At 38.5% G+C, this 20291-nt stretch overlaps 2 protein-coding genes and 1 pseudogene across 2 annotated transcripts in view; 1 reads left to right on the forward strand and 2 right to left on the reverse strand.

Annotated features, from left to right (window-relative positions):
- Positions 1-20291, reverse strand: part of SLC11A2 (solute carrier family 11 member 2) — a 100618-nt gene that overhangs the window by 13527 nt on the left and 66800 nt on the right. The window lies entirely within an intron of this gene.
- Positions 3246-3809, forward strand: LOC143690202 (serine/threonine-protein kinase Kist pseudogene; annotated as a pseudogene).
- On the reverse strand, positions 10654-11463 carry LOC143689962 (diphthamide biosynthesis protein 3-like). Its single transcript, XM_077167981.1, has one exon. The coding sequence runs from the start codon at positions 11258-11260 to the stop codon at positions 10808-10810; it is 453 nt and encodes a 150-aa protein (XP_077024096.1). The 5' UTR covers positions 11261-11463; the 3' UTR covers positions 10654-10807.

The raw sequence follows: 20291 nt of genomic DNA on the forward strand, positions 1-20291 counted from the left end.
CCCTAGATGGATGCCTTTGATTGGACTTTTCTATAGACTTATTTTAATTGGGACATTTTCTCGGCCTTAGAACTGTAAACTAACAACTTATTAAATTCCCCTTTTTAAAAGCCATTCCGTTTCTGGTATATTGCATTCTGGCAGCAAGCAATCTAGAACAGACCTAGAGATACATAGAGCAAGATATCAATTTAAGCTCTTGATGAACAAACTCAAGGTGTGAAAAGGATTTTTTTTTAACAACTGCAAGACATCTCAGACTCCAACTGCCTCAGGCAACGGCGGAATTAAGCTTGTCTGAGACACAAAGAGGCTGGCCAGGTAAAAGGAGATAATTTCTTGGAGGCTGTGCCTTCCCCAGGAGAGGGGTGGGGCCCAGCTCAGGTGGAATTTCTCCCTCAAGGAATTCAGACCTCAGGGTCTGGAAAACTAAAGCCATAGAAGCCAGCATACAATCTCTCTGTCTCAGCCATACCCCAGCAGGGAGAGTCTGCTGAAGTTAAAGGTACTGCATCACTTTATGCTGGAGGGACTCGCAGGCAGACAAGCACCACATACTGGGCAGGACAGGAAAAACACAGAATCTAGAGGCTTCATAGGAAAGTCTGTCAACCTGCTGGGTCTCATCCTCAGGGAAAACTGATGCAGTTGATTCTTTCTTCCTGAGAGAAGGCCAGTCTGATCTTGGAAAATCTGACTGGAGTCTGTAATACCTAAGTAGACCCTCCTAAAAGAAAGGGAGGGGGGCACTATACAGTCAAGGCAAGAAACAAGAAACAAGAACTGAAAAATTCTGATCCATTAAACAAGACCTAAGTAGGAGGTTTAGAATAAGCTTTGAATTGACTGTCAAAGAACAGATAGAGAACAAAGCATCCAGCAAGAAAATTCTAAGTAAAAGAGTGAAAACAATCTCCAGAATAAACTGATTAAGGAAATTAAAAGCTTAGATGCCAGCAAAAGATAATGAATCATAGTAGGAAAACTGAAGATATGGCCCAGTCAAAGGAAGAAACCAACAATTCAAATGACATACAGGAATTGAAAAAACAAATTCAGGATGTTTGAACGGACATGGAAAATCTCATCAAAAATCAAATCAATGAATTGAGGGAGGATATAAAGAAGGCAAGGAATGAACAAAAAGAAGAAATTGAAAGTCTGGAAAAACAAATCACAGAGCTTATGGGAATGAAAGTCACAGTAGAAAGATAAAAAAAAAAAAAAGGAAACCTACAATGTTAGATTTCAAGAGGCAGAAGACAGGATTAGTGAACTGGAGGACAGAACATCTGAAATCCAACAAGTGAAAGAAAATATAGGGAAAAGAATAGAAAAATATGAAAATGGACTGAGGGAATGGAATGACAACATGAAGAGCACGAATTTACATTTTGTGGATGTCCCAGAAGGAGAAGAGAAGGGAAAAGGAGGAGAAAGACTAATGGAGGAAATTATCACTAAAATTTCCCAACTCTTATGAAAGACTTAAAATTACACAGCCAAGAAGTGCAACACTTGACCAACTCCAAACAGAACAGATCCAAATAGACATACTGCAAAACACTTACTAATCAGAATGTCATGTCAAAGAGAAAGAGAGAATTTTGAAAGCAGCAAGAGAAAAGGAATCCATCACATACAAGGGGAGCTTAATAAGACTATGCATAGATTTCTCAGCAGAAACCATGGAGGTGAGAAGAGAGTGTTATGATATATCAAAAATTCTAAAAGAGAAAAACTGCCAACCAAGAATTCTATATCCAACAAAATTGTCCTTCAAAAATGAGGGGGAAATTAAAACATTTTCAGACAAAAAATCACTGAGATAATTCATAACCAAGAGACCAGCTCTGCAAGAAATACTAAAGGGAGAACTAGAGACACATAGGAAAAGACAGCAGACAGATGTGTGGAGAAGAGTGTACAAATAAAGACTATCAGTAAAGGCAAAAAAGAGGAAAAATTAGATATGACATATAAAATCCAAAAGGCAAAAATGATAGAAGAAAGTACTGCTCTTACAGTAATAACACTTAATGTTAATGCATTAAACTCCCTAATCAAAAGACATAGACTGGCAGAACAGATTAAAAAACAGGACCCATCTATATGCTGACTACAAGAGATGCATTTTAGACACAAGGACAAACTTAGGTTGAAAGTGAAAGGTTGGGAAAAGATATTTCATGCAAACACCAATTAGAAAACAGCAGGAGTAGCTATACTAATATATCCAACAAATTAGACTTCAAATGTAAAACAATTAAAAGAGACAAAGAAGGACACTATATACTAATAAAAGGAACAATTCAAGAAGAAGACATAACTATCATAAATATTTATGCACTGAACTAGATTGTTCCAGAATATTCAAGGCAAACACTGAAAAGAAATAGACAGCTCTGCCATAATAGTTGGAGACTTCAATTCACCACTCTCAACAATAGACAGAACATCTAGACAGAGGATCAATAAAGAAACAGAATTGGAATAATACAATAAATGAACTACACTTAAGAGACATTTATAAAGCATTACACCTAACAACAGCAGCATACACCTTTTTCTCAAGTGCTCATGGATCATTCTCAAGGATAGACCATATACTAGGTCAGAAAGCAAGTCTCAATAAGTTTTAAAAGATTGAAATCATACAAAACACTTTCCTAGATAATGGAGAAATGAAGTTGGAAATCAATACCAGGCAGAGGGCCAAAAAATTCACAAATAGATGAGGCTCAACAACACACTCTTAAACAACCAGTGGGTCAAGGAAGAAATTACAAGAGAAATCAATAAATATCTCAAGGCAAATGAAAATGAAAACATAACACATCAAAATTTAAGGGATGCAGGAAAGGCAGTGCTAAGATGGAAATTTATTGCCCTAAATGCCTATATCAAAAAAGAAGAAAGAGCAAAAATCAAGGAATTAACTGTTCACTTAGAAGAAATAGAGAAAGAACAGCAAACTAATCCCAAAGCAAGCACAAGGAAAGAAATAATGAAGGTCAGATCAGAAATAAATGAAATTGAGAACATGAAAACAAGAAGATCAACAAAGCCAGAAGTTGGTTCTATGAGAAAATCAATAAAATTGATGGACCCTTAGCAAGGTTGACAAAAGAAGAAGAGGGGATGCAAATAAATAAAATCAGAAATGGAAGAGGAGCCATAACCACTGACCCCACAGAAATAAAGGAGGTAATGAGAGGATACTATGAACTTTATGCTAATAAATTTTACTGGAAATGTTCTCAGGAATGAAACTGAAACATATAGTCAGATCTCAGGAATGGAAAGCAAACAGTTCTGCTATTATTGATCACATATTTGCTAGTAAAGCTGTGGTGAATGCTGCAATTCCATCCTATCACTTAAGAGACCTTATCAAAAGCATGCTTCATGATGATCTAAGCAGAAAAATTCATGCTGAAATGGTATTATGCAGCCCATTCTTTAGCATTCTTTTTGTCCCTCATATTGAAGATCTGGTAATGCTTCCTACCCTAGTGGTAAGACTGCTGAATGTGCTGGATGATGATTATCTTGAAAATGAAGAGGAATATGAAGATGTTGTAGAAGATGTAAAAAAGGAGTGTCAGAAATATGGACCAGTTGTATCTCTGCTTGTTCCAAAGGAAAATCCTGGCAGAGGACAAGTCTTTGTTGAGTATGCAAATGCTGGTGATTCCAAAGCTGCTCAGAAATTACTGACTGGGAGGATGTTTGATGGAAAGTTCACTGTGGCTACATTCTACCTGAGTGCCTACAAGAGGGTATATCTATATCAAACCTTGCTATAATTAGTAACCTAAGGACTATTTCCTGTTTCTCCTCTTCCATTTCCTGGGTTATTGTATTCCATATCTGAATGCAGAAGTACCCAGTTACCATTTTAAGAGGGCACTTTATTCATTTATTTAATCCTCCTAATTTGCAGCCACTGCCCAAACAGGGACCCACCCCAAACTGAATATTTTTAACAAATTTGTTAGGACTGGTGACATCACTTAAAGATTATTTGTCTGTGTTGTCAGGTGGTTCTTTGCTTATGGGTATCCATAGTTGGCACTTGATGCTCTCAGCAATGTTAAGTAACCGTCAAGCAACAATTACCTACTGTGTTCTTAACACTGAATTTTTTTAAAAAGTATTGTAGTCCTGAATATTTCTATAACAAAACTGCAGGAAGCCTATCAATTTTTTTTTATTAAGGCTTTTAAAATAGGAAGCTGGGCAGGCCACAGTGGCTCAGCAGGCAGAGTTCTCGCCTGCCATGCTGGAGACCCGGGTTTGATTCCCAGTGCCTGCCCAGGCCAAAAAAAAAAAAAAAAAAATAGAAATTTGATGCTTGATCTTGCACAATTTTTATGTCTAGTATGTATGCTTGAGTAGTGTGTGGGTGTGAGAGGTTAGAGAAAATCTGAGTCAGCCTATTTTATGGTTTGATTTTTCTGGGTTAAAACAGTCTACATCCATTTTTTCCCTACCAGCTTCATATCTGCAAGATTTAGGATATGTTTTCTGAGAATCAATCTGTCTGATAAAATGTAAATGACAAAGTTCATTCTTGAGAGGCTAGGAACAAACTGGACTTTAGACAGTTTAGTGGTTACACTGAAATCCTTTTAAAGAGAACCTAAGAAACAATGAAAAAGCTTTGCTACAAATAAATTGTCCCATTCTTCAATTTACTTTAAACCCTGTATTAGCCCCACTTTTTAAAAAAATCTCCTATAAACTCATTATAAGATTTCCTGAAATATGGTTCTACCTACTATGCAGGAAAGTTGAAGTGGGTCAAAAAGAAAGAATTGGGGACATGGTGGCTCAGCAGGCAGAGTTCTCATCTGCATGCTGGGGACCCAGGTTCACTTCCCGGGGCCTGCCTATTTAAATAAATAAATAAATTTTTAAAAATAAAATAAAATAAAAAAGATAGAATTGGATGTACCATGAAGAGAAAAGAAGAAAAATAGGCAAAGAGGATGGATTATCATGGATTCTTTCATTCAGAAAGCTAGAGGAACAGCTTCCCAGGGGTCAGGCTTTTCACAACAAGGAAGTTTAGAAAAACTTGTTGATATAATAAGGTAGAATCAGAAAGGAAGGGGCACTCGAAGAAGTCTTAAAAGAAATAATAGCAATCTAATGTATCTCTAAGTGGAGGAATACAGGTTGATGATGCATGGTTTTAGGAACTAAAATATAATTATATCTTTCACTTCATGGTAGATTGCATTTAAAAGTATAAAAATTAGGATACCTTTATAAAACATTGATTACATGTAAAAATACAAAAACAAATTGTATGAATAAAATAAAATATTTAGGAATAAATTTAACTAAGGATACAAACGACCTATACAAAGAAAACTACAAGGAATTGCTAAAAGAAATCACAGAAAACTTAAATAAATGGAAGGGCTAACCATGTTCATGGATTGGAAGACTAAATATAGTTATGATGTCAGTTCTACCTAAATAGATCTATAGATTCAATGCAATACCAATTAAAATCCCAAAAACTTATTTTTCAGAAATAGAAAAACCAATAACCAAATTTATCTGGAAGGGCAGGGTGCCCTGAATAGCTAAAAGTATCCTGAAAAAGAAAAATGAAGTCAGAGGTCTCAAGCTACATGACTTTAAGGTGTATTATGAAGCTACAGTGGTCAAAACAGCATGGTACTGGCATAAAGATAGATATACTGACCAATGGAATCAAATAGAGTGTTCAGATATAGACCCTTTCATCTATGGACAATTGATCTTTGATAAGGTAATCAATCCAACTCACCTCAAACAGAACAGCCTCTTTAATAAATGGTGCTTTAAGAACTGGATATCCATATGGAAGAGAATGAAAGAGGACCCATATCTCACACCCTGTACAAAAATTAACTCAAAAGAATCAAAGACCTAAACATTAGATCTATGAACATAAAACTTTGAGAAGAAAATATAGTGAAATATATTATAAAACTTGTAATGGGAGGCGGTTTCCTAGATCATATGCCCAAAGTATGAGCACCGAAAAAAGAAACAGATAAATGGGAACTCCTAAAAATTAAACACTTTTGTGCATCAAAGAACTTTACAAGAAAGTAAAAAAACAGCCTACACAATGGGAGACAATATTTGGAAAAAACATATCAGATAAAGGTGTAGTATCCAGAATATATAAAGAGATTGTTCAACTCAACAACAAAAAGACAGACAAACCAATTACAAAATGGGCAAAAGACATGAACAGATACTTCTCAGAAAAGGAAATACAAATGGCCAAAAGGCACATGAAAAGATGCTCAACTTCCCTGGCTATTAGGGAAATGCAAATGAAAACCACAATGAGATCTCATCTCACACCCACCAGAATGGCCATTATCAATAAAACAGAAAATGACGACTTCCGGAGAAGATGGCGGCTTAGTAAGATGCGCGGGTATTAGTTCCTCCTCCAGAAAAGCAACTAAAGAAACAGAAACAATACGAAACAGCTCCCGGAGTCACGACAGAGACCAAAAAGACAGCGTACCCCATTCTGGAACAGCTGAACGGGCAGGGAGAATCCACTGCAGTGAGATACCCGAGGGGCGCGCATTTTCCCAGCCGGGGTGGCTGGCGACTGGGGTCCCCTCCACGCACGTGGCTCCCCGGTCTGACTGGGAACGTTGGATAGCGGGGCCCTCACGTCACGCTTGGCGTCTCGGGCCAACTGGGCAATTTGGACCGGCACTCCCCCAAGCCGCGGTGGCCAGCGACCCCCGCCTCCATGCGAGGTTTCCCGGGCCGACTGCCCCGAAGACAGACGAGCGCCATGAGCGCCACCTACTGGGCAGGAAAAGAAAAACAGAGCCCAGAGATTTCACAGAAAAACCTTTCAACCAGCTGGGTCCCACACCCAGGGAAATCTGATCAAATGCCCAGACACCAGCAGAAAATAATGGATGACGCTCGGAAAATTGAAGATATGGCCCAGTCAAAGGAACAAACCAATAGTTCAAATGAGATACAGGAGCTGAGACAACTAATGCTGAATATACGAACAGAAATGGAAAAACTCTTCAAAAACCAAATCAATAAATTGAGGGAGGACATGAAGAAGACATGGGCTGAACAAAAAGAAGAAATAGAAAATCTGAAAAAACAAATCACAGAACTTATGGGAGTGAAGGACAAAGAAGAAAAAATGGAAAAAACAATGGATACCTACAATGGTGGATCTAAAGAGACAGGAGCTACAATTAGTGAACTGGAGGATGGAACATCTGAATTCCAAAAAGAAACAGAAACTATAGGGAGAAGAATGGAAAAACTTGAGCAGGGGATCAGGGAACTGAATGACAATATGAAGTGCACAAATATACGTGTTGTGGGTGTCCCAGAAGGAGAAGAGAAGGGAAAAGGAGGAGAAAAACTAATGGAAGAAATTATCACTGAAAATTTCCCAACTCTTATGAAAGACCTAAATTTACAGATCCAAGAAGTGCAGCGCACCCCAAAGAGAATAGACCCAAATAGGCGTTCTCCAAGACACTTACTAGTTAGAATGTCAGAGGTCAAAGAGAAAGAGAGGATCTTGAAAGCAGCAAGAGAAAAACAATCTGTCACATACAAGGGAAACCCAATAAGACTATGTGTAGATTTCTCAGCAGAAACCATGGAAGCTAGAAGACAGTGGGATGATATATTTAAATTACTAAAAGAGAAAAACTGCCCACCAAGACTTCTATATCCAGCAAAATTGTCCTTCAAAAATGAAGGAGAAATTAAAACATTTATAGACAAAAAGTCACTGAGAGAATTTGTGACCAAGAGACCAGCTCTGCAAGAAATACTAAAGGGAGCACTAGAGTCAGATACAAAAAGACAGAAGAGAGAGATATGGAGAAGAGTGTAGAAAGAAGGAAAATCAGATATGATATATATAATACAAAAGCCAAAATGGTAGAGGAAAATATTATCCAAACAGTAATAACACTAGAAGTTAATGGACTGAATTTCCCAATCAAAAGACATAGAATGGCAGAATGGATTACGACCCAGCAATACCACTGCTGGGTATCTACTCAAAGGACTTAAGGGCAAAGACACAGACGGACATTTGCACACCAGTGTTTATAGCAGCATTATCTACAATTGCAAAGAGATGGAAACAGCCAAAATGTCCATCAACAGATGAGTGGCTAAACGAACTGTGGTGTATACCTACAATGGAATATTATGCAGCTTTAAGACAGACTAAACTTATGAAGCATGTAATAACATGGATGGACCTAGAGAATATTATGCTGAGTGAGTCTAGCCAAAAACTAAAGGACAAATACTGTATGGTCCCACTGATGTGAACCGACATTCGAGAATCAGCTTGGAGTATATCATTGGTAACAGAGACCAGCAGGAGTTAGAAACAGGGTAAGATAATGGGTAATTGGAGCTGAAGGGATACAGACTGTGCAACAGGACTAGATACAAAAACTCAAAAATGGACAGCACAATAATACCTAAGTGTAATGTAACTATGTTGGAACACTGAATGAAGCTGCACCTGAAATATAGTTTTTTGTTTGTTTGTTTGTTTGTATCTTTTGTTTTTGTTTTTTTTCTTTTTCCTTTTTTTATATATATATATTTTTTTATTAGTGTTATTATTTTAATTCTCTTCTCTATATTAACATTCTATATCTTTTTCTGCTGTTTTGCTAGTTCTTTTCCTAAATCGATGCAAATGTACTAAGAAATGATGATCATACATCTATGTGATGATACTAAGAATTACTGAGTGCATGTGTAGAATGGGATGATTTCTAAATGTTGTGTTAATTTCTTTTCTTTTTTTGATTAATAAAAAAATTTAAAAAAAAGAATGTATGTGCTTGTACATTGTATCAATAAAATTTTTTTTTAAATATACAAATAATGGGGGAACAAATGTTAAAAAAAATAGGATACATGGGGAAAATGTACCTATTGTGAAGTATAGACTATGGTTAACAGTAATATTTTAATATACTTTCATTAACAGTTAACAAATATACCACGTCAATACTAGGGGTCAGTGTGGCGGGGGGGGGGGTTAAGGGGGATGGGAGGATTTGAGTTTTATTTTTATTTCCCTTCTGGAGTAATGAAAATGTTCCAAAATTGATCATGGGGATGTATGCACAACTGCATGATGATACTGTCAGCCAGTGTTTGTGTACTTCAGATGGTTTGTACGGTGTGTGAGAATATCTCAATAAAACTGTATTTTAAAAAACAGCATTTTTGAATTTCCTTATCAAATTCAAATTTTGTGCTACTTCTCAGCTTGCAGGTAAGGAAGACTGATGGCCTATATATATATTTTTACTTTTCTCCATGGGAACATCTTGACTGCATGTCTGGGTTAGTTGCAGATAATGGCGCATTAGATGGGCCCCGTGGGCATATTTATTCAGAGCAGACCTCCAGTTTTGAAGCTCATCTTTAGTGAGCAGAAACCATGGTAGAGGCTTCACCTTTTAGGAGTCACAGCAGGATATTTTAGTCTTGCTGAAAGCACTGCATCCAGCATAAAGGCTGGACATTAAGCTCCATCTGGAGCACAATTTCATTAGCCTTTTTCTAAAAAGAAACAAACGAAACCCAGATATAAAAATGTTATTTGTTCTGATCAGGCAAAATCTTTCAAGCATCTCATTTACTAAGTTGACATGTTTGGCTCCTCTCATTATGTTACCAATTTTGTTTCCTCAGCTGCTTATTTTATCTTATCCTTATTTTCAAGGAACATATAGAATATTGAAAAGGAAACTCGATATTCTTTGATGATTTCATTTTTTTACTTCTCTTCTTACTTATTAACTTTTGGTTCTGGAGAAATTATGACTCACTGCATTTTCTCTTTAATACCACAACTAGCACTTAATGCATGAAGTGTAACAGAAAAGGCATGCTGGAAAGAACATGAACATACTAACAATGATAAGACTGAAGAGACACCAATTTCCTTAAGTTCAGAATAGCAAAGTTAATGTCAAATATCACAGGAAGGATGAATTTTAATAATGTTAATAACCAAGTTAAAAATACAATCTTTTCTAAATCGATGCAAATGTACTAAGAAATGATGAATATGCAACTATGTGATGATATTAAGAATTACTGATTGTATATGTAGAATGGAATGATTTCTAATTGTTTTGTTAGTTAATTTTTTTTAATTAATAAAAAAACTTTAAAAAAATACGATCTTTTTTTATCAAGGAATACTTTGACTTTTGAGGTAGATGGATCTGTTATCAGATACTGAAGTAATTTGGTTTAAGATATAAAAATGATGAAACTGAGGGGGGGAAATATTGATTTGTTTAGGAGCCAAAGGGTTAACAGAAAACCTGCAGAATTTATTGGGAGTGACTGGCTTCAAATTGACCTTGAGGAGGTCTGCTGAAAACAGCAAGCTCCCAGCTGTGAGCCTTACCTGGGGAGGAAGGGGAGGAACAGGTATGCAAACAGACTTGCTTTGTTCCTCCTTTCACACACGAAGTTTGGAATGTTCCCTTTTTGCTACCCAGATATCCAGGAGGCTAGATTAAAAATAATCAGCAAAAAAGCTATGAGAAATGGTATAAAATAAAGCAGCTGAAGCTCTTCGGGGCTGCAATCATCTTGTCTGTCTTGTGCATCTGTGTGACTCATTCCGCAGGAAGTGTCCGCGTCTGTCTTTTATTTCGCAGGGGTTGCTGAAAGACTGCAACAGATTTGAAATCACATTTTTAAAAAAATAAGATGGAAAACTAAGAACACTTAAAATTCAAAGCTTTATGCATGAAATCCAGGTTGTGGATTGCTTCTTTAACTCAAGGTGAATATGGCAGTTGATGGAAAGAATCCACACTGTAACAGGACAACAAACCACAAGAAGATTGCCCTTGTAAAGAGCTCTGTAACTTTGCATTTGATTTTTCCATCGTGGCTCATTCTTAGCTATTCGAGGTATGAATTCTTGAAGGCTTCTTCGGCATTTCACTGATTCTTTGCTGGTGGAAGGTGCTGGGATTGTTTCTCCACACATAAATTGATCCTTGTCATAAATCACTTTTATAACGAGAGAGCAGTTAGGACACATTGCCACATCTTCCCCATTCTCCAGCCATTCCTTGGTGATGGAGAAGTTATCCCTATACAGGCAGGGGTACAAATATATCTCCACGTTCTCTTCATACTGGAAGTCCTTGATCTCTACCTCATCATGAAACATAGCCATTGTCCCCGGGGTCAGCAAAAGGGCTGTTGTCCCCACTGTTTGACATTAACTTCCTTCCGTGGGTCTAACTTCCATGGCGCCAGCCCTCTTGCCAAATATTAAAATACATCTGACACTGATGTGAATCTTCTCCTTGGAATTATCCTTTTATCCCATGACTCTAACAGCGAAGAGTAAAAATATTGCATTTATAAGTGCCTTCTTTATGCCCGGCACTTTTTAACTAAAATTTTTTTTTTTAGAGAAGCTGTGGATTAGAGGCCAAGTCTGCATAAAATACAGGATTCCACACCCCACCCCACCACCAACACCTTGCATGGGTGTGGAACATTTGTTACAATGGTTGATAGCACTGTATTATTTTTTAACAATAGTTACATTCCTTACAGTTGGTGAAAGTTTATTAAAATAGTATTATTAACAATCATCAATAGTTTACATTAGGTTTATTTTTCCCCATATACCTCTCTATGATTAAGGCCGGGCATTAGTGGCACACATTAGTGACACAAATGAGAGAATATTCTTACGTCTGTACTATTACCTATAGGCCCTCATCTATAATAGAGCTCACTGTGCAGTACAGTTCTATGTTTGAGCTTCCAATTTTTTTTAACTTTTTTTATTGTATAAAATAACACAGATACAAAGCAAAGAAAGAAAAATCCTATAGTTTTCAAAGTACTCTTCAACAAATAGTTACAGGACATATCCCAGAGTTTGTCATGGGCTACCACACCACCATCTCAGATTTTTCCTTCTAGCTGCTCCAGATCATTGGAGACCAGAAGGAATAAATTTTTTTTTATATCATAATTGACTTTTTTTCTTTTTTGTGAAAAATAACATATATACAAAAAAGCAGTAAATTTCAAAGCACAGCACAACAATTCATTGTAGAGTAGATTTCAGAGTTTGGTATGGGTTACAATCTAACAATTTTAGGTTTTTACCTCTAGCTGATCTAAGATACTGGAAACTAAAAGAAATATCAATGTAATGATTCAGCAATCATACTTGTTTGTTAAACCCTACCTTCTCTGTATAATTCCACCATTACCTTTGATCTTTCTATCCCACTCTCTAGGGGTATTTAGGCTGTGCCCATTCTAACTTTTTCAGGTTGAAAGGGCTGTCAATAACATGGGGTAGGGAAGTGGAACTAGCTAATGTTCAGGAAAGGCTGGCCTCTCTAGGTTTCAGGACTTATCTGGTCTAGGGACCCATCTGGAGGTTGTTGGTTTCTGGAAAGTTACCCTAGTGCATGGAACCTTTGTAGAATCTTATATATTGCCCTAGGTTTTCTTTAGGATTTGCTGGAATGGTTTTTTTTTTTCACTTTCTTTTTTGGGGGGGTGGGGGCAGGCTCTAGGGCCTGGAATGGTTTTGGTTGGGGGTTGGCAAGTTATGATAGGTAGCAATGTCTAATTGAAGCTTGTGTGAGAATGACCTCCAGAGTAGCATCTCGACTCTGTTTGAACTCTCTCTGCCACTGATACCTTATTTGTTACACTTCTTTCCCCCCTTTTGGTAGGGATGGCCTTGTTGATCCCATGGTGCCAGGGCTGGACTCACCCCTAGGAGTCATCTCCCATGCCACCAGGGAGACTTTCACCCCTGGATGTCATGTCCCATGTAGTAGACGAGGGCAAAGATTTCACTTGCAGAGTTGGGCTTAGAGAGAGTGAGCCTCCAATTTTTAGTCTAGTAACATTTACATACTAAAGCTTCCCCTTTTAATCACCTTCACCTATACAGTTCAGTGCGGTTTACTATACTCCCAATAATGTACTACCATCACCACCATTCATTTCCAAATCAGCCTATACAGAAAATCTGTGCACATTAAGCATCAACTCTCTATTCCCTAATCCCAACCTATCTTCTGGTGTGGTAGTCTGAAAGTGTTATATACCCCAGAAAAATATGTTCTTAATAGGTGGGACCTTTTGATTAAGTTATTTCCATTGAGATGTGACTCACTTCATTCAAGGTGGGTCTTGATCCTCTTACTGGAGTCTTTTATAAGATAAAATACAGAGAAATGAAATTAAGAGAAACTTACAGAAAAAGCCCCAGAGAAGCTGAGAAGAAGCCACTGAAGCCAGAAGTTGGAAGCAATAAACTTCTGAGAGAGAAGGACAAGAAGAAGTTGCCATGTGTCCTACTATTTGACAGAGATGCCCAAGCACACCAGTAGTCAGTCATCAAAGAAAGTACTGTCCTATTGATGCCCTAATTTGGACACTTTTCACAGCCTAAGAACTGTAAGCTTATAAATTAATCCCCATTGTAAAGAGCCAACCCATTTCTCAAATATTGCATTCTGGCAGCTTTAGCAAACCAAAACAGATTTTGGTACCAGAAGAATGGGGTGCTGAGTTTGCAAATACCAAAAATGGTGGAACAGCCTTATGAATGGGTAAGGGGAAGATTCTGTTAGAATTGTGAGGAGCTTGACAGAAAAGGCCTAGATTGCTTTGAAGAGATTGTTGGTATAAATATGGACACTAAAGGTGCTTCCAATGAAGCTTTAAACAGAAATGATGAATGTGTCATTGCAAACTGGAAGAAAGGTGACCCTTGTTTTAAAGTGGCAGAGAATTTGGGATAATTGTGGAAGGCACAATTTGAAAATAATGAGTTGGATATGTGGCTGAGAAGATATCCAAATTAAATGTGGAAAGTATAACTTGGCTTCTTCTTGCAGGTTATAAGTAAAATGCTAAATGAAATGGATAAACTGAGAACTGAATTCTTGGGTACAAAGAAAACAGAAATAGATGGTTTGGAAAATTCTGAGCTTCCAAAAAATGAGTACCAGAAGAATAGGGCTTCCTGTGAGGATTTAACTGAATATGGAACCAGTCAGTCATTTCAGTGTGAATCAGGTTTAGAAAAGCAGTTATACACAAACGGACTTGTGGAAAGTCCTACTGTCTGATGGTTGAAATCCCTGTGTGCTGCATGCAAAATTGACAAACTTTTTGCAAGTTCTGTATGAAGGGAATCACTGCTGGCCTGGATTAAGAGGGAAAGAAAAGGTCCAGATTGAAGGGAAAATTACTTTAAAGGCAGAACCATGGAAGCTGAAGTCTGGAGTGAAGGAACCTTGGGCCAGAAGAGTGGACCCACCTATGTATGAGGAAAGGGTGAGTTTGCCCCAGAACTTGCAGAGGGCAGGCCTTCTGCCCCATTGTTCAGGAAGAGTGCTGCCACCCCAGTCTTGACAGAGGGTGGAACACATTCCTTGGGAATTGGGGAGAGTCTGGCTGCCACCCCCACTGTTCTGAGGGACTTGTACCCATGCCCTGGAGGTTGTGGAGAGTGGGGACTTAAGTCCAGCCACCATACTGATGCTGCTTGATGAGGGTAGACCTGAGAGCAGGGCCATCACTCCAGTGCTTGATGTTGGAGCTCTCACCCCAGTGTATGGAAAGAGCAGGGCTGCTGCACAAGCCCTTGGAAAGTGTTGGACTGCTACTCTTTCAAGCCCTGAGAACAGAAAGTCATTCTATAGATGATACTCAGACCTTGAAATCTAATGGAGTTTGCCATACAGGGTATTGGAATTGTTTGGGACCAGTGACCCCAGTTTTCCTCCTGATATCTCCCTATGGAAATGGAAATATGTACTCTGTGACTATCCCTTTTCTGTGTTTTAGAAACAGATAATTTGTTCTATGTTTCACAGGTCCACAGCAGGAGAGATATTGTGTCCCAGGGCAGACCACACCTATAACTGATTTTGATGAGACTTCATATTTAATATCATTGAAATGATTTAAGGCTTTTGGGATTTTGTGATAGAATAAATGTATTTTGCATATGGAAAGAACACATCTTTTTTGGGGTCCAGAGCGTGGCTTGTGGTAATCTGAAGCTGCTATGTACCCCAAAAAATCACTTTCTTAAATTTAGTCCATTCTTGTGGGTACGTAGACCTATTATAGGTTCCTTTTGATTGGGTTATTTCAATTGAAATTTGTCCCACTTCATTCAAGGTGGTTATAATCCTCTTACTGGAGTCCTTTATATGATAAAACAATAGAGATGAAATTAAGAGAAGTTCACAGAAAAAGCTCCAGAGAAGCAGAAAAGGCGGCACTGAAGTTGGAAGCAACAAACCCAGGAGAGAAGAACAAGCAAAGTTTTCATGTGCCTCACTGGTAGCCAGTCTTCAGAGAAGGTACCATCCTGTTGATGCTTTGATTTGGACACTTTTCATGGCCTAAGAAATGTAAGCTTGTAAGTTCATAAATCCCCATTGTAAAAGCCAACCCATTTCTAATAAAATGCACTTCATCAGCTTTAGCAAACTAAAACACTTGGTAACCTCTACTTTAGATTCTAACTCCATAAGTAAGTTGCCAATTATAATTCGTTCATAACAGTGAAAACATACTGTATTTTTCCTTTTGTGTCTGACTTATTTCACTCAATATAATGTCCTAAAGTTTCATTCATGTGTGGCATGTGACAAGACTTCATTCCTTTTTACAACTGAATAATGTTCCACCACAAGTACATATCACATTCTGTTTATCCATTCATCAGTTAATGGAGACCTGGCTTGCCTCCATCTTTTGGCAATTGTGAATAATGTTGCTATGAACATTGATGTGCAAATATCTGTTTGCAACACTGCTTTCATTTCTTCTCGGTATATACCTAGTAGCAGGATTGCCAGATCATATGGTAATTCTATACTTAGTTTCTAGGGGAACCACCAAACTGTCTTCTACAGTGTCTATACCATTTTACATTCCTACCAGAAATCAATGAGAGTTCTTATTTCTCCACATCCTCTCCAACACTTGTAGTTTTCTGCTTAATGGTGACATTCTAGTAAGTATGAAATGATATCTTATTCTGATTTTGCATTTCCATAATAACTAGTGATGTTGAGCATCTTTTCAAGTGCTTTTAGTCATTTGTGTTTCCTCTGTGGAGAAATGTCTGTTCAAGTATTTTGCCCATTTTTTAATTGGGTTGTGTTTTTATTGTTGAGTTATAGGATATCTTTATATGTTCTGGATATAAACCCTTATCAGATATGTGGTGTTTTAGTTTGCTTAAGTTGCCAGAATGCAACACAACAGAGATGGATCGGCTTTTAATAAATGGATTTATTTGGTTAAAAAAATGTATAGTTTTTCAGAGGAAAGGCACCTAGCTTTCACCTGAGGTTGTCTGTTACATGATGTGCTGATTTGAATTTGTAGAACCCAGAAATGCCATGTCCTTTAATCCTCATTCAGTATTGCTGGGTGGGAGTTTTTTAATTATCCATGGAAATGTGACCCACCCAATTGTGGGTGGTAATTTTTGATTAGATGATTTCCATGGTGGTGTGTCTCCACCCATTCAAGGTGGGGTTGCTTACTGGGGCCCTTTAAGAGGGAACCATTTTGATAGGAGCTACAGAGCCCACACAGCCAGAGACCTTTGGAGATGAAGGAAAATGCCCCCAGGGGAGCTTCATGAAACAAGAAGCCTGGAGAGAAAGCTAGCAGATGCCGCCATGTTTGCCATGTGCCTTTCCAGTTGAGAGAAAAACCCTGAACGTTGTCGGCCTTCTTGAACTGAGGTATCTTTCCCTGGATACCTTAGATTGGACATTTCTATAGGTTTGCTGTAGTCAGGCTACACAAAAATGGCCTTAGAACTGTGGACTTGCAACTTAATAAATTCCCCCTTTTAAAAGCCATTCTGCTTCTGGTATATAGCATTCTGGCAGCTAGAAAACTAGAACACATGGGAAGCACACAGCAACATCTGTTGACCTTCTTTCCTGGATTCTGGGTTCTAACAGCTTTCCCCAGGGTGATTCCTTTCTGCTTCTCCAAATGTCTGGGCTGAGCTATGAGTGCTGAGAGGCATGCTAAGCTGCTAAACTCTCTTCTGATCTCTCTCTTTTAAGCCTCCAGCTAATTAAATTAAATCTCATTCATTGTAGAATGCACTCCCCTTAGCCAACCACAAATGTAATCAGCCATAGATGAATTTCACATACTGATGATTTAAGCCCATAGAAACAGAACGGGGCATCATCACCTGGCCAAGTTGACTCCTGAACCTAACTATCACATGTGCTTTCAAAATATTTTTTCCCATTAAGTAGGCTGCCTTTTAACCCTCTTGACAAGGTCCTTTGAAACAAAGAAGTTCTTAATTTTGAGATGGTTCTATTTCTTTTCTTTTTCTTTCATTGCCTGTGCTTCAAATTTAAAGTCTTAAAAACCATTGCTTAACCTAAGATCTTGAAGAAGCTTTCCTACATTTTCTTCTAGGAGTTTTATGGTCCTTGCTCTTATATTTAGTCTTTGATACATTTTGATTTAATTTTTGTATAGGGTGTGAGCTAGGGGTGCTCTTTCATTCTTGTTGATATAGCTATCCTGTTCTCACATCACCATCTGTTGTAGACACTATTCGGTCCCAATTGAGTGGACCTGGCAGACTTATCAAATATCTATTGGCTATAGAGCTGAGGATCTATTTCTGAATTCTCAATTCAATTCCTTTGATCAATATATCTATCCTTATGCTATTCTGACCACTGCAGCTTTGCAGCATGCTTAATGTCAGGAAATGTGAATCCTCCAGCTTCATTCTTCTTTTTCAAGATAATTTTGGCTATTTGGAGCCCATAACCCCTCCAAATAAATTTGAGAATTGGCTTTTTCATTCAGAGTGAGAGAAAAGAATCACAAATATTTAAAAGAGGGGAAGAATACAATGAACCCTGTAAATTTGGATCAAAATTGGATATATTAGTATTACTTTATTATTTTAATTATTCATATATATGTAGAAATATGAATAGAAATAGGTATAGGTATAGACACAGACATAGATATAAATCCCAACTTTGTCTGCTGAGAGGGCCTAGAAACAATGACACTCCAGTAACCTCTAGTTCCCAGATCTTGGTTTCATAATACCATTATACAGTAAAATGAATCACAGCTCCTTTAAGAAATGGATGATATTAGGGCTGGGAAGGGAGAGTATAGGTTCAGTCTGGAATAATTTGTTATGCCAGGATATAAGGAAGTATTCAAAGAATGACAGAGCACACTAAAATGACACAGGAAACAGATTGAGGGAGTTCCCACCAGCCAAATCTGGGACAATTTGACCATTGAAATAAATAATTGCACCCTGTCCCAATCAAGATGATAGAGAAAGACACTTCAAGGGACTGTCCCCCCACAGAAACTTTCAATAACCAGCAAGAACTGGCAGAACATCTTTCTAAAAACCCCAGAAAAACAGCTAAAGGATTTTAGTAACAGGACAAGTGCCTAATCAAGAGAAAGGCCACTTAAAAGCAGTAAGATCTCTCATGGTGCCATGGCTGGAATCTCTGCCATCCAATCACCATCTCGGTGTGGAGCTGGCCTGCACTCCCAGTGTGAATCCCTTGTCATGTTCCAGAGGGAGCCGAGTTACCCTTCTGCATATATTGGGAGCATGTATAGGACTCTCTGTCCTAGAATTCACCTTGTGTATAGAAGGCATATCATCAAGTTCTCCTACAGAACACTGTGGGAGAGCCATCAAGTCATGCTGGCTAGGACAAGGCTGTAGGACACATAGTGCAGTGCCAGAGCCTTGAGGAAACTGTTTCCTATGGTAGAGGGGGCATTTATATATGTATAAATAGGGGAATTCCTAGGGCCACATGAGCATGCCCAAGACAAGAGGCATGTGCAGTTAGAATCAGAGAGGCCCCTATGCTTTGGCCTGGAACTATTCCCTCAACTCATTATATGGATAAACCTTGAAGGAAAGCACATGCACAGGTCAGTCTGGTAACACTGGGAAAGGTATTTTCTTTCTCATCTTCATTGTCTTTGTCATGTCATCATCTTCGTCATCATTGTCTTCTTCTTCATCATCTTCTCCATCTTCTTCATCTTTTTCTGGTTAGCACTTGCATTCAAAGAAAGCTCTGAATGGATACAAACTTAAGGAACTGATGCCTCAGTGTCTAATTCTAGCAATAACACTAAAATATCAAAATGTCCAGATTTCAACCAAAACAAAGAAAGAAACAGGAAATGATGTCACAGGCAGAGGAGGAGATTAAAGTTTTAGAAACCATCACAAAAAAGGACTTTTAAAAAACGGTCCTAAAGGACTTCCGGAGAAGATGGCGGCTTAGTAAGACGCGCGGGTCTTAGTTCCTCCTCCAGAAAAGCAACTAAAGAAACAGAAACAATACAAAACAGCTCCCGGAGTCACGACAGAGAACAAAAAGACAGCGTACCCCATTCTGGAACAGCTGAACGGGCAGGGAGAATCTGCTGCGGTGAGATACCCGAGGGGCGCGCGTTTTCCCAGCCGGGGCGGCTGGCGACTGGGGTCCCCTCCACGCACGTGGCTCCCCGGCCTGACTGGGAACGTTGGATAGCGGGGCCCTCCCGTCACGCTTGGCGTTTCGGGCCAGCTGGGCAATTAGGACCGGCACTCTCCCAAGCCGCGGCGGCCAGCGACCCCCACCTCCACGCGCGGTTTCCTGGGCCGACTGCGGTGCAGACAGACGAGCGCCACGAGCGCCACCTACTGGGCAGGAAAAGAAAAACAGAGCCCAGAGATTTCACAGAAAAAGCTTTCAACCAGCTGGGTAACACACCCAGGGAAATCTGATCAAATGCCCAGACACCAGCAGAAAATAATGGATGACGCTCGGAAAATTGAAGATATGGCCCAGTCAAAGGAACAAACCAATAGTTCAAATGAGATACAGGAGCTGAGACAACTAATGCTGAATATACGAACAGAAATGGAAAAATTCTTCAAAAACCAAATCAATAAATTGAGGGAGGACATGAAGAAGACATGGGCTGAACAAAAAGAAGAAATAGAAAATCTGAAAAAACAAATCACAGAACTTATGGGAGTGAAGGACAAAGAAGAAAAAATGGAAAAAACAATGGATACCTACAATGGTAGATCTAAAGAGACAGGAGCTACAATTAGTGAACTGGAGGATGGAACATCTGAATTCCAAAAAGAAACA

The sequence above is a fragment of the Tamandua tetradactyla genome, chromosome 7 (genome assembly GCF_023851605.1).
Source record: "Tamandua tetradactyla isolate mTamTet1 chromosome 7, mTamTet1.pri, whole genome shotgun sequence".
Classification (NCBI taxonomy): domain Eukaryota; kingdom Metazoa; phylum Chordata; class Mammalia; order Pilosa; family Myrmecophagidae; genus Tamandua; species Tamandua tetradactyla.